This window comes from Papaver somniferum, unplaced genomic scaffold (genome assembly GCF_003573695.1).
Source record: "Papaver somniferum cultivar HN1 unplaced genomic scaffold, ASM357369v1 unplaced-scaffold_107, whole genome shotgun sequence".
NCBI classification, from domain to species: domain Eukaryota; kingdom Viridiplantae; phylum Streptophyta; class Magnoliopsida; order Ranunculales; family Papaveraceae; genus Papaver; species Papaver somniferum.
Genome location: NW_020619603.1, coordinates 5,551,828 through 5,565,223, shown reverse-complemented (window position 1 = coordinate 5,565,223; position 13,396 = coordinate 5,551,828). Strand labels below are relative to the sequence as shown.

General features: G+C 36.8%; 2 protein-coding genes across 2 annotated transcripts; both read left to right on the top strand.

Annotated features, from left to right (window-relative positions):
- The first annotated feature begins 601 nt into the window (after positions 1-601).
- LOC113327942 (equilibrative nucleotide transporter 3-like) lies at positions 602-2,500 on the top strand. The gene is made up of 8 exons (XM_026575049.1): positions 602-616; positions 707-862; positions 978-1,121; positions 1,236-1,341; positions 1,459-1,634; positions 1,728-1,894; positions 2,046-2,301; positions 2,393-2,500. Exons 1-8 carry the CDS (start codon positions 602-604, stop codon positions 2,498-2,500), a joined length of 1,128 nt encoding a protein of 375 aa, XP_026430834.1.
- Positions 2,501-8,286: 5,786 nt separating this feature from the next.
- LOC113327940 (F-box/LRR-repeat protein At3g58930-like) lies at positions 8,287-9,969 on the top strand. The gene is made up of 3 exons (XM_026575048.1): positions 8,287-8,915; positions 9,031-9,166; positions 9,673-9,969. Exons 1-3 carry the CDS (start codon positions 8,287-8,289, stop codon positions 9,967-9,969), a joined length of 1,062 nt encoding a protein of 353 aa, XP_026430833.1.
- The last annotated feature ends 3,427 nt before the right edge of the window (positions 9,970-13,396 follow it).

The following is a 13,396-nucleotide window of genomic DNA, read 5'->3' as shown; positions in this document are numbered from 1 at the left end:
AAATTGCTCCTTTAATATTTGAATAGTAGTAATTACCAAATTAAGAAGACTATCATAAACACTGAAATATACAAGGAATATAAATTAAAATCCCTACCAAAATAATCAACCAAAAGTATTCATTTCAAATTTGCCAAGTATAAGAACTTATTAATGTCAAAATGTTAAACATGGGAATGAAGTTGGTGAAATCAAATTCGGAAGCAAACAGAGACAGACAGAGCAGGATCTATAAATCAACAGTTCAAAATCCTATCATTACAAAGATATCTCCGAGAAAAGAACAATCATGGCTGGCATAATATTGGACAAACCACCAGAGGTGCGTTATGATTTTTTGGCGGAAGATGAATCTTTTGGGTTACCTTGTTTCTAGTGGGTGAATTCTAATTTTCATTTGCTTTTGAGTAAATTAACAGCAAGAGGGCCGGAAGATGGCAATTGTAATATGTTGGATTTTAGGAATTGGGTGCCTTCTTCCTTGGAATACTATGTTGACCATACGAGATTACTTTCAATACTTGTTCCCGGTATATGATAATTTATCCTTCACTTTCCCGCTTGCTTATTTACCTATTAACATGCTTAGATTGACAGCGTAATGACGCTCTCCTTTGTATGTGATTTTGTTTTCTCGAATCTATGGAATATGTCATCTACAAATATTTACTAAACTCACAGTAGTTAAATTCTCTCATTGATGCAGGATTACCATTCCGGTAGAGTGCTCCCGATTGTGTATTCTCCTGTTATACTAACAACTACTGTCATATTAGCATATTATGAGGCAACACTAAACACAAGAAAACGAATTATTTCCACCTTTCTACTTCTACTTATCAGTAATGCAACAATTATAATTGTAAGTAGTCACCTCCTCTTGTATGGTATCGATGCATCAAGCAGTTTCATCTTTCATTTTGCTCATCCGTGGAACAATTCGGCTCTAAATTCATATCTATGTTTGTTCTTCATAGGTGGACCTTGCTACATCTGGAGGTGGGGGGCTTTGGAGGTTCATCAGTTTATGCTTGATTGTTGGAATTATTGCTGTGGCACAGGGGTCTCTTGAAGGTGGGATTTTTGGGGATCTATGCTTAATGTGCCCCGAGTTTATGCGGGTATATTTTTTTCTTTTCTTAATTTATCTCGGCTAGATCTCCCTTGGTGGTTCTAAGTACTTAATGATCGTATTCTGGCATTTGCTGGTATTTTTGTTCCCGAAACAAATGCAGAATATTTTTCATGGGATGTCTGCATCGGGGATTCTAACGTCATCTTTGCACCTAGTAACAAAAGCAGCCACTGAAAATTCCAGGAGTGGTCTTCGCCAGGAGGCAAGTAAGTGCATAGTGGATACATGTCTTTTAAATCTTTCATCTAATTGAGAAATATCCGAGTTTTTTTTGTGCATAGTGGATACATGTCTTTTAAATCTTTCATGTCTGTTGCATGCAGTGGTGTATCTGTCAGTTACCACTTCTTTTATGCTGTTATGTGCTGTTCTCTATGCGTTTGTCTTTGCAAAACTACCAATTGTTAAGTATTACCGATCAAAGGCAGCTTCAGAAGGGTCAAAAACAGTTGAAGATGATTTGGTTGCAGCTGGCCTGGAAATCCAGCTAACCAGAAGAGTATTCTTCTTACTTGCCCTCTTTCTAGTGACCCAACTTGTTATTTTACTATTATGCCGAGCTATAAGATTTCAGAAATTCTATATATTACAGGCTGATGAGGAAGGCCATAAACAATTGGATGAGCGCCTGACCATTAAACAGTTGTTAACTGAAAACCTTGACCGTGCAATGATTATAATTCTAACATTTGCATTGACGTTGTCGATTTTCCCTGGGTTCTTATCTGAAGATACGGTGAACCATCACTTGGGTTCCTGGTAATCTCTCTCAATCTCCTGTGTGCTGAATAACATTTGGTGTAACAAATCATAGTTTATTTAGGGGGAACTTTTTATTTTTCTGCAGCCTATGAGGTCTCCTAATCCTTTATTCAAAAGTGTAATCTAATTATTTTTTTTGGTTGCTCAGGTATGCGGTTGTTTTGACTACAGTATTAAATTGTCTAGAGCTTTTTGGAAGATTCCTTCCAGTCACAGAACGCACATTATCAAGAAAAGTTCTCGTGGTTGCAGCCATTTGCCGTTACTCACTTGTCCCATGTTTCTATTTTACGGCTAAATATGGAGGCGGCCAAGGCTGGATGATCTTTTTGACATCGTTCTTAGGATTAAGCCACGGATATCTCACACTTTGCGTCTTTATAGGGGCAACCCAAGGCTACAAGGTTGGTCAATCGTATCACATGATCAGGGGCAGTTCTCTTTTTTATTTTGAAGTTTTTCGGACCAATGCTCATTGTTCTCTTTATTTACAAGGGTCCGGAGAAAAATGCATTGGGGAATTTGCTAGCAGTTTTTGTGGTTATAGGCGTTGCTCTTGGTGCCGCATTTAATTGGATGTGGCTCATTGGTAGAGGCTGGTGATATTAATCCCCAATTCTCTTGTTCTTGTTGTTGGTTTTACTTAGGATCAATGATGAGAACTAAACTGGGCAACGGTCACACCAACAGCCTACTCTACTTGTACGAACTGTTGGAAATTAAGTTGAATCTCGGTGCGAACTGTTTTATTGTCTTGTCAAGTCAGTCAAGTGTTTATCACATTATTAATACAAAACTGAAATGCGGTTTGACGGTTTAAGGAAGAGACTGAGGGGCAGTGTAATCCTCAAAGCTTATAGAACAGAACTGAAGAAGAATTGATATTCCTATTTAAGAAACCAAGATGCATGATCACATCCGATCCGGGAAACTTTGTTAGAATATAGGCATCCAATTGATATTCCTATATTTAAGAAACCAAGATGCATGAAGAAGAATTGATATTCCTATTTAAGAAACCAAGATGCATGATCACATCCATTCCTATTTAAGAAACCAAGATGCATGAAGAAGAATTGATATTCCTATTTAAGAAACCAAGATGCATTATCACATCCGGGAAACTTTGTTAGAATATAGGCATCCAATTGATATTCCTATTTAAGAAACCAAGATGTATGATCCCATCGGGAAACTTTGTTAGAATATGGGCATCCAACTCAAAACCAATTGGCAATGAGTGGAGAGGCCTTTGGGATTATAAATCACATGATCTTATATGTCCAAACAATATGGGACTAAATAATCTCAACACGCCCCCTCACGTGTAGCCTCGTTGGGTCTAACACGTGGACAAAACTCAACACGCCTCCTTACGTGTAGTCTCGTTGGAACTAACACGTGGAAAATACAATCGAATTGGGTGATGCGGAGTAAAGGCGCAGTCAAATGACTCTTCACAAATAGCCTGCTCTAATACCAGGTTAGAATATGTGCACCCAACTTAAAACCAAAAGGATGAGTGGAGAGGCCCTTAGGATTATAAACTGCATGATCTTATATGCCCAAACAATGTGGGACTAATAATCTCAACAAACTTAATAAAAGAGAAATTATAGCAACAGAAATCGTTGATAAGGTTGTTGCTGGATTGATTATGAACTGTTCGAAATTAAAAATCCCGGTGCGAACTGTTGTGTTATCTTTTTATGTGAGTCAAGTGTTTGTTACATTATTAATACAAAACTGAAATGAGATTTAAGGTAAATGATAGCATTGTAAAAACAAAAACAAAAATCTTGAAGGAAGAAGGGGCTTTGAGGAGCCCCTGGATTTTATTTATTCGGCTATCTTATCATATTCAGGTTTGAAGGATTACATAAAAGAGTGGTAGATAGGCATATCCTCTCGTTTGATCATGATACTATAAACAAATAAAATATGAAGAATGGAACTCCGGGGTATAAATGACACAATAAGCGTCCAACGTGGTTTACATTTTATAAGATTACATGAAACAAAATAAGATGGAATAGACTAAAAGAGGTCCTGAATCCTGATCTTACAAGTGAGAAATTTGATGCTTCAAAAGATATCTTGATAGTTACCCAAATTGTCTTGTTGACCATTGATTGCATCCCCTCAATTGTCACATCACTAAGAATAAGACTTTTCTTCGAATTAATATCCAAATCATACCTTTCTCTCGTCCATCAGAGAAGTAGTTGTATCAAATCAGTCTCGCAGTCGGTTATAACAGAAGTTCCTGAATAATCTTCCACACGAATTACAAAATCAGATTTCGTCAAACAACATACTATTTCCTAGATTTACTCTGTGAATCTAAAATTCAGATGCAAAACCGAGTAAATCTGGATTAATTAAACAGAAAGATGATGGAGGAAAAATAGGTCGGAGAAATATTCGGATAAATATTTTAGAAAAACGGGTATACAAAGCAAGAGACAACATGGAAACCTAATACGTGATTTCTTGTTGGAATACGCAGAAAGATGTGAAGGAAGTTTGATCTCCCATAGCAGAAACCCAACCTATGTTTTGAAAAGGATAAACAAGGTTCAATGTGGTACCAACAAGTTATGGATGTGGATTATGGAGCACTAATATAAAAACTTCCCATTTCTTATTAGTGCTGGTTTCTGCAAGAAAATAGGATGGATGTAAATCCTTAATGAGTCTATGATTAGTAAAAGGTGTATCGCAGAAACACCTTCGAGACTTACCTATATGAGTATGGAAATAAGGCCGTTTCCTAAGAGAAGAAGACCGTTCTCTAAAGAAGACTCATGAACAAGGATATAAGCACATGGCCATTAACGTGCTTGGCTACAGAACACATGATTTTATGAAATCAATATGTGTGGAGACTCCGGTTTTCTCATAAGGGGTACTTGGTTCAAGACTGGTTTCACCATAGAACCTCGATAAGGCTTTGAGTTTCTTACACTAAGTGAAGGTTCAAATCCAAAAAATACCTATCATTTATGTGTTGATTTCAACGATGATGCTTAGTCTCAATTGTGCTTGAACTACGTTGGCTTGATCCCACTCGGGTACGTAGGCAGTCACTTCGGTGATGCAGTCACTCTGATTTAAAAGTTTTAACTTTGTTTTATGGTTTTTGAAAATAGGGGGAGAATGTTGGAATATTTTCAACGCCGCTAACCAAAAGGGGGTCCTGGGGGGCATCGCCGGAAGAATTTTTTGAACTGAAGGTTTTATTTGGCCGATAAAAGCCTGTTCGAAAATTTCGAATCCAAAAGACACCATTGATGTCTGTTGATGAAGGAACCTGACGTTTCGTGAATAGAAACCTGTTGGCGAATAAAAAAACATATTCCCAACAGGTGCAAAACCCTTTATAAATAGCTTCTCCCAGTTTCGTTTAACATATAAGAAAAATCAATCTGTTTTCTCTATTTCAAAAAGCATCATCAGAAATCAGAAATCTCTTTGTGTGTTCTTGATTGAATCAAGGGGTACAAACCTTGAATTCAGTTTTCGTTGCAGGGCTTTCATTGTATCCTGAAGGCAATATTTCGCATACCTGTTGTAATCGCCAATTGTTATTGGGAGGGTAGAAATATTTGTCTAAAAGAAATTTATACAAGCCTTGAAAGTTTTGGAGTGCAACAATTTCTTCTCTGTGTCATTCATCCTTTGTGAAACCCATTTTTTTCCAACATTTCTCATCATGACAACATTGTAAATCAGATAAATATTGTTGCACGTTCAAATAAACTCTCTTTGCCTCTAGGAACATGTAACACTAAAACTTTCATAGAAGAATAAAAAAAACTAGATAAAATATTGGGCATAAATTACTGAATTCATATTTACACCTTGCATAATTATATAACCATCGTTAACCTAGCCAATGTGGACGTCCAATATTTAATTGATATTCTAGAATGAACCCATATCTGATCCATCCATGAACACTTTGTTGTCCACTCGGGCAGATTTCTCTTTAGATCGAAAATAAGAGAATATAAAAAAATAAGATCATAATGTAAGAGTACAATACTGAGAAATTCGACAAGAGAAAGAGAAAGAGAAAGATAAAGATTACCGGACTAAGACAAATACCGAAATAAGATCCGATTAAATCTTTGAAAGTGATTATTTTCGGAATTAAATTCCAACTATCTTGTTTGATTTTCTTTCATATAAAGATGTGCTCCTAAAATATGAGTGATTTGTATATCTTGTAACCAAGGATGGAGCTTCCCTCGCCCAATTGACACGCGCGGGTGGATCTGGGTCAACTTGGGTCCATTTTAGAGCTGGCAAACAAGCCAAAAACCCTCAGGTTCGCCCGGCCCGGCCCGTGAAAACCCGCACCCAGCTTGGATGGTTGTCTAACAAGCCGGGTTAGGGTTGGAGAAATGCCGACCCGTGAGAAAACAGGTAAACCCGTCCCGGACTGTAAACTCGCGGGTACAACCTGTGAACCCGCAATTCTAACGCGTGTCCCCTCCCATCTATACGTGTATCCTAGATATAAAAGCATAAAACCCTAGCTTCTTCTTATCTTATTTCTTTTCTCTTCTCTCTGGCTTTTTTATTCTCATCCAGCAGTGGCCATCGCCATTTTTGTCATACTGCAAGTGCAAGGCAAGCTGATATCTTTGGAATCTTGTTTGATTTATAGGTACTTTCTTCTGCAGCTCTGCTCTCCTCCTTTTTCAATATTTATTTTTATTAATTCACTTGAATCAATTTTTTTTCAATATTTATTTTTATTAATTCACTTGAATCAATTTGTTCAAAAACAGAAACCCACCAAGAGATTACTGTTCAAAATTAACATCTAGGGTTCTTGAAGAGATGATTCCTGATAACAAACACCCTTACCTTACATTTGTCGCTACGGTTTTGCTCTTAAATGTTCTAGTGATAGAGCATTTGTTCATGTAATCGATAGAGGCATAGAGGGTTTCTTCAATCTTTATTTTTATTACTTTTATTCAATTTGTTCAAAATTAACATTCAGGGTTTTTGAATATATGATTCTTGATTAAAAAAACACATGGTTGATATTGTTTAACCTCAAGTGTCCTAATGATGTTGTTGTTGTTTAAGCTTCTGTATCTGTTTATGTAATTGATAGAGCTGGCAAACGGGTGGGACGGGGCTGGCTTGTGACCAACCCGCAGGTTACGGATTAATACAGCCTAAGCTTGCGGGTTGAAATTCTTCACGGGTGGTCATTTCTCCAACCCGTCCCGGGTAAAGCTTGCGGGTTCACGGGGGCTCACGGGTTAGCTGGACTTGGGCGAAGCCGAGCTTTACCAAATCATATCGGGACTGGGGCGAGGCGAAGCCGAGCTTTACCAAATCATATTGGGACTGGGGAGAGGCGAAGCCGAACTTTACCAAATCATATCTGGACTGTTGCGAAGCGAAGCCGAGCTTTACCAAATCAAATGGGGACTGGGGCGAGGCGAAGCCGAGCTTTACCAAATCATATCTGGACTGGGCAAGGCAAAGCCGAGCTTTACCAAATCATATCGGGATAGGAGCGAGGCGAAGCCGAGCTTTACCAAATCATATCGGGAATGGGGCGAGCCGAAATCGAGCTTTACCAAATCAAATGGGGACTGGGGCGAGGCGAAGCTGAGCTTTATCAAATACAAAATATGGTTCAAAGAAAGAGGCATTTATGCATTGTATTTGTAGTTTATAGTTGTAGATTGAATTGGTGAACCAAGTTTGAGAAGCTGTCCGGGCGTAGCACGGGCACAAAATCTAGTTTCTTCTTATATATGTGGGGGTTCTCAGGAACAAATAATATCGCTCTGAAATGGGGGGTTTAGGGTTTCTATTCTGCTCAAGATTGATTGGTTTCATTCCTTCAATCAGGTGCATTGAGGTAAAGTTTTAGCATTCAGGTGCCTCTTTGTAAGTTCAACTCAATTTAGGTGTATGTTTTTCCATTTGTTTAGATTTTGAAGAACACATTTTCAACAGATTTTGAGAGCAATTATAACAAGAGAGGACGCATCATCTGTTTAGAGTGAACTCATCTCAGATCAGAAACATTGTATCAGAATTTTGGGGATTTTCACTTTGAAATTAGAGTTTAGGGTTCAATTACTGAACTTGAAGAGCTACTGCTCATCAGCCATTTTTACACTCAAAGGTGCTTAATTCCCTTTCCATCTTCTAATTTCAGTGTTTTCAACTACAAATTTTGTGTGTGTTCTGTGTTCAAAATTCATTAGTTTTAAATACTGTTCAGTTTAGGTTAATTGGAATTAAGGTATTTTGTTGTTTTAATTCAGTCTGATTAAAATTGGAGATTAGGGTTTTAAAAAACATATTTAGAGTTTTTGAAGTTACAGTTTAGGTTAATCCCTAAAAGAATGGAAGAATCAAGGAATGCACCAGGGGAAGATAGAATCAGTAGGTTACCTGATGGACTTATTCACCATATTCTGTCTTTCAATGATACTAAATATGTTGTTCAGACTAGTGTGTTGTCGAAACGATGGATTCATATTTGGAAATCTCTACCTGTTCTAGAATTCAATAGGAGTTTGTTTTCTCATGAGAATACTAAGAAATTCATAGAATTTGTTTACATGGTATTCATGTTTCGTGATGACACCGATCTTCAGAAGTTTAGTCTGGATTGGGACTCTGAGTATGATAATACAGTTATTATGAATGTTAATAGATGGAGTCTTTTTGCCGTCAAGTATAATGTTCAAGAAATAAGTATAGTAATTGAGGAATTGCTGCTGAATTCCAGAACTCTGATAAAGCTGGAAATACAAGTATTCGACACTGACGAATATGTAGATATAATTCTACCAAGATCTATGAATTCACCACGGCTTAAAGAACTGTTCATATATCGATCATCAGTCTCTAACCTAGAATTATCTAAAAGATTCTTTTCAAGTTGTCCAGTTCTTGAAAAGTTATTCATATCTGGTTGTGATTATCTAAGGAATTTGAATTTGATTGTTGATTCTCAAAGCCTTACGAAGTTTGTATACACTTGTTGGAAGAGACAGTTTTTGCCACAAAACGGTACTATAGCTAACACTATCAAATTATGTGCTCCAAACCTGGAAGAGTTCATTTGCAAATTTTATTTGCAGAGTTCATTTAAAAATTTATTCTCCACCGTCCTGGATAAGTTTTAACATGATACTAAGAGAAAAAGAAGAAGATGAGAATGCAAAAACATATTCGAAGCTGCCTTCAAAAGAAATTGATGTGTATGCTAAACGTTTGGTGAAATATCTTTGAGCGGTTTATATGGTGAAAAATATAAGATTAACACCTGGATTCCTTGAGGTATGGGTGCTTCCTCTCTTCCATTAATTATACATTATATTCTTGCGGAAACAGTGGAACTAGATTCTGTTGCCTAAATTCAGAAATGATTTAATACGTTTAAGAGATTAAGATTTTTTTTCCTTCTTGAGGTTCTCTCACGAGCTCCTGACTTACTATACATTCTACCTCCTCGGTTTTCTAATCTACAATCTTTGGTGCTGGAAATGTGGCCTACCAGAGGTTGCTTGCGGGCTATAACATACTTACTCAGCATTTCTCCTAATGTAACTAGACTTTTCCTTGAAATGTATGAGGTAACATTTAACTAAGCTCTTCAATTTTTAGTTTGTCCTGCAATGTCGTTCCAATAGTTCTAAATACGACATCAGTCTCATTTGGCAACATTTCTTTTTTTGTAACAATTAAGTGAGCTATTAATTGTTGTGATTTTTTGCGTATAGACCAATTTATTGGACGCTGGAGATGACTGGGAAGTAGGATTGTCATTCCCGGGAATGTTGTCTCACCTTGAGCATTTCGAGTTCATATATGCGGAAGGATCTGATGCTGAGTTCAAAATTCTGAGTTTTTTGTTGCAAAATGAAATGGTTTTGAAGAAAATTGGTGTAACATTTCGTTCTAGTGTTGCCCAGCGTGATAGAAAGAGACACGTTAAGCGATTCTCAGATAAGATTAGAGCAGGTCGTAAAGCGTCTTCAAGTATCCAACTCGCATATAATTTAAAACTTAGTTGGTAGACATTGTGAGGTTTACTTTGGCTCGAAACAAAAAGTATTCAGATGAGAAGCTATCAGGTGCAGTTAACTAACAACAAATACTTCTAGTATTTTGTATACTGAGTCAAGAAGCAAGACTTCCAACATACGTATTCTGCATTTGTGAGCAAGACTTCCCCTTGCAAAATCAAGTAGTTTGGTTCCTTTTTGTTTTTGCAGTACGTCTTCTTTGTGGCCTTGCTTTAATGCTAATTGTCTTATATTTTGTTTTTATTGGAGATTGGAACCCTTCTTAAATTGTTTTGGTTTGTTTTGTGTAGTTTGGGGATGGAATTATGAACCTATTTGTATGATGTGGTTTTGCTGATAGACTTTCTAACATGATTTATTCGTTTTTGTGGTCCGCTCTATTTGCAGTTTGTTATTTTGATTTCAGAGGCAGGATCGGGTGACAGACTTCATATGACAGAGTCTCCCACAGTCTCCAACAGCCAATAGATATAAAATAGTTGAAGGGCTGAGATTAACTGATCCTTCCTCACGATGAAATGCCTTATGAAGGGTTTTAATCTTGGGTATGAACATGCTAGCGCAATTGACTGTCAGGTGCAAGACTAAAACATTTTCAAGTGAATCGAAGGTTTAGAACAATGGTGAATGTTCCACTGATGACATCCAGAAAGTGCAAGTAATATTTTATTTTTTTTACAAGTAAATTGTTGTTAGGAGTCTTTGGACATCATTTTTCCACGATAATATGGGTAAATTTAATATCTAACAACTTTAAACTGGGACAACCTGCTACTCCTGAAAATAGATTGATGTTGATTTTGCATAGCCGTGGTACTTTGTTTTTGTTGGCTACATCTTACTGTATGTGACACTTCTTCTTCTTCCTAATGACACTAGTATGCTGGCACGTGCTTTCACTTTTCCCCTCTCAGTGGGATCCTTGCGCCCTGACCCACTCCCTCTACTCTTTATTCTTCTTTTCTTATTTACCTTTTTAGCCTCATTTTATTTAGATAGTATATTTTACACAAAATTGATTAAAAAAATCAAAATCAACAATTTCTGGGTTAAAAGGACACTTAGATTTTGATACTGTTTAAATGGACAAAAATCTAAAAATAGTCAGGATGTAAACAGTTTCATCCTACCAATTTTTAAATATTTTTTTTTTATTTTTAAATTATATCAGGATGCATCCAGTTTTATCCTTTATTTTTTAAGTTTAAGTCAAGATAAACCCAGTTTCATCCTACCAATTTTTAAATACTTTTTTTTTTATTTTTAATTTACATCTTCCAGTTTTATCCTTGCTATTTTTAAGTTTAAGTCAAGATGAACCCAGTATCATCCTTGCTATATTTTTGTTGTCCATTTCACCCATAATAATTTTTACTCGTCCATTTGAATCATGTTTTAAAAATATTTGGACAAATGATCCATTTTCCGTGTATTTTATGCAGATACAAAATTATGGGCAAGTCTGGATTTTCAAAATATGCAGCTTCATTTCATGAAGATGAACAGCTAACGGGAGTTCCCTTTATATAATAGAATAGATATCTTTGTCACACCCCCGAAATTTCGAAATTATCCCTTGAAATTATACTTGCATGTACAGATTAGGAAGGTTATATCTATAAAATAGGCAACTGAAGGATCCAGGGTCGAACCCCACTGAACGCAACTTTGCCATTTCATATTTTTTTTTTCTTGGACTTTAGTTTCCAACTTCTCCACCACCACCTTCCGTTCAAGAACAATGATTACTATTATCTTTGTTCCACCTCCGCCGACACCAACATCAACACAACCACCGATATCAGCGCCTCCAGTACAACTGCCGCTATCCGTCACATACATTAAAATACAATGATTGTTACCATCGTTGTTCCACTTCTGCTACCACAGCTACCATTACCACCGTCACCAGCACACCGCGAATACCACCGTCCCATCACCATCATTGTCACTATCATCACATATATTAAAATGAACACTCTCCACCACAACTAGCACCGCCTCCTCTGCCATGACCAACACCATTTCCGCCAGCACCAGCCACCTCCGCCGCCGCCAGCATCACCACTACCACCACATACATTATCAGAAACAATTACGATAACAACGCTCCATCACCATCCTCACCACGAGCACCACCGCCTCCGCCGCCACCAACACCAACAAAAGTCAAAGATCAAACACTTCGGATCCTTAAATGTCTTTTGATAAATTACATGAAACGAATAACATAATCAATAGTTCCTTTACTAAATCAAGACAATTTAATGAGTTAAACTAAAATTATATTCTACATACAAACAAGGGGTTCAATCCAAAAATTAACAATCCACATAAATCGAAGGAAAAGGGCAAAAAAAAATAAACATAAAAATGATACTTTAACGAATTAGTCTTTGTGTTTCTACAAAGTCATAACATAGAATTACTTTAACGAATTACTCTCTGTGTTTCAAAAAATTATTAGAACTTTTGGCTAAGATGATAGAAGCCTAACTGATGATGAAGAAGAAGTAGCAAAGTTAGGAGTTTAGAGCTTAGAAATGGAACCCATGGATAAGGAGAGAATTATTTTAAGGTAAAAGGATAGAAATTGCTTGGTTTAAACGACGAAATAATCTATAATTGAGAAAAAAGACTGGCCGAATGATTTGTTTAGATCAAGTGAAACAATAAAGTGTTGAAATAAACTGATCTTCACACCTTATTGAACCATGTGGTTCAAGGGATGACTAATTTGAGATTCAATAATGTTCTAAAGTTTGGTTTTTCATTAACAAATGGGAAGAAGGCGGGGTTATTGGAGGAGGAGAAAGTACTGAGAGAAGTATAGGAATAGGATATTATGAATTGGTGGAGATGCACTGACGTTGAGACTTTTTTTTGGTGGGGGCGACTTGGACGTGGCTTCATTGTGCACACGCGTCATCAGGTTTAATAGCCCATGATTTTTGTGAACAATACTGATAGTGGGAGTTCGATAGGTACACTTCATTAACAGGTTGCCACTGGAGTCACGCTAAAATCTGAACCTCCCGTGTAATTTTAAAATGTAAATAATTTTTGATCTGCTTAAAATTATTGAACGAACAGAAGGGCAGGCGCATCCCGCGTGCGTGTTATACTAGTTCTATATAGTATATAGTTAAAATGAACAGCTCTGGACAGATCGAGAGGTTCGGGCACCATGAAAATCAACTTTCATATTTATATTTTGGTCCGTAGATCCGGCCTAACCTCAAAAATTGGGACCTATATATATGGTACAAATCTTCCGTCTCCAAAATTCAGTGTCTCTGACTATGTGATCCAAAGGTCTATCCTTCATTGTTGGTGAAGATTTTTGAGAAAATAGTATCTACAAATATAACCAACAAAAAAAAAAAGAAAAAAACCAACAACAAAAAAGAAAAAGAAT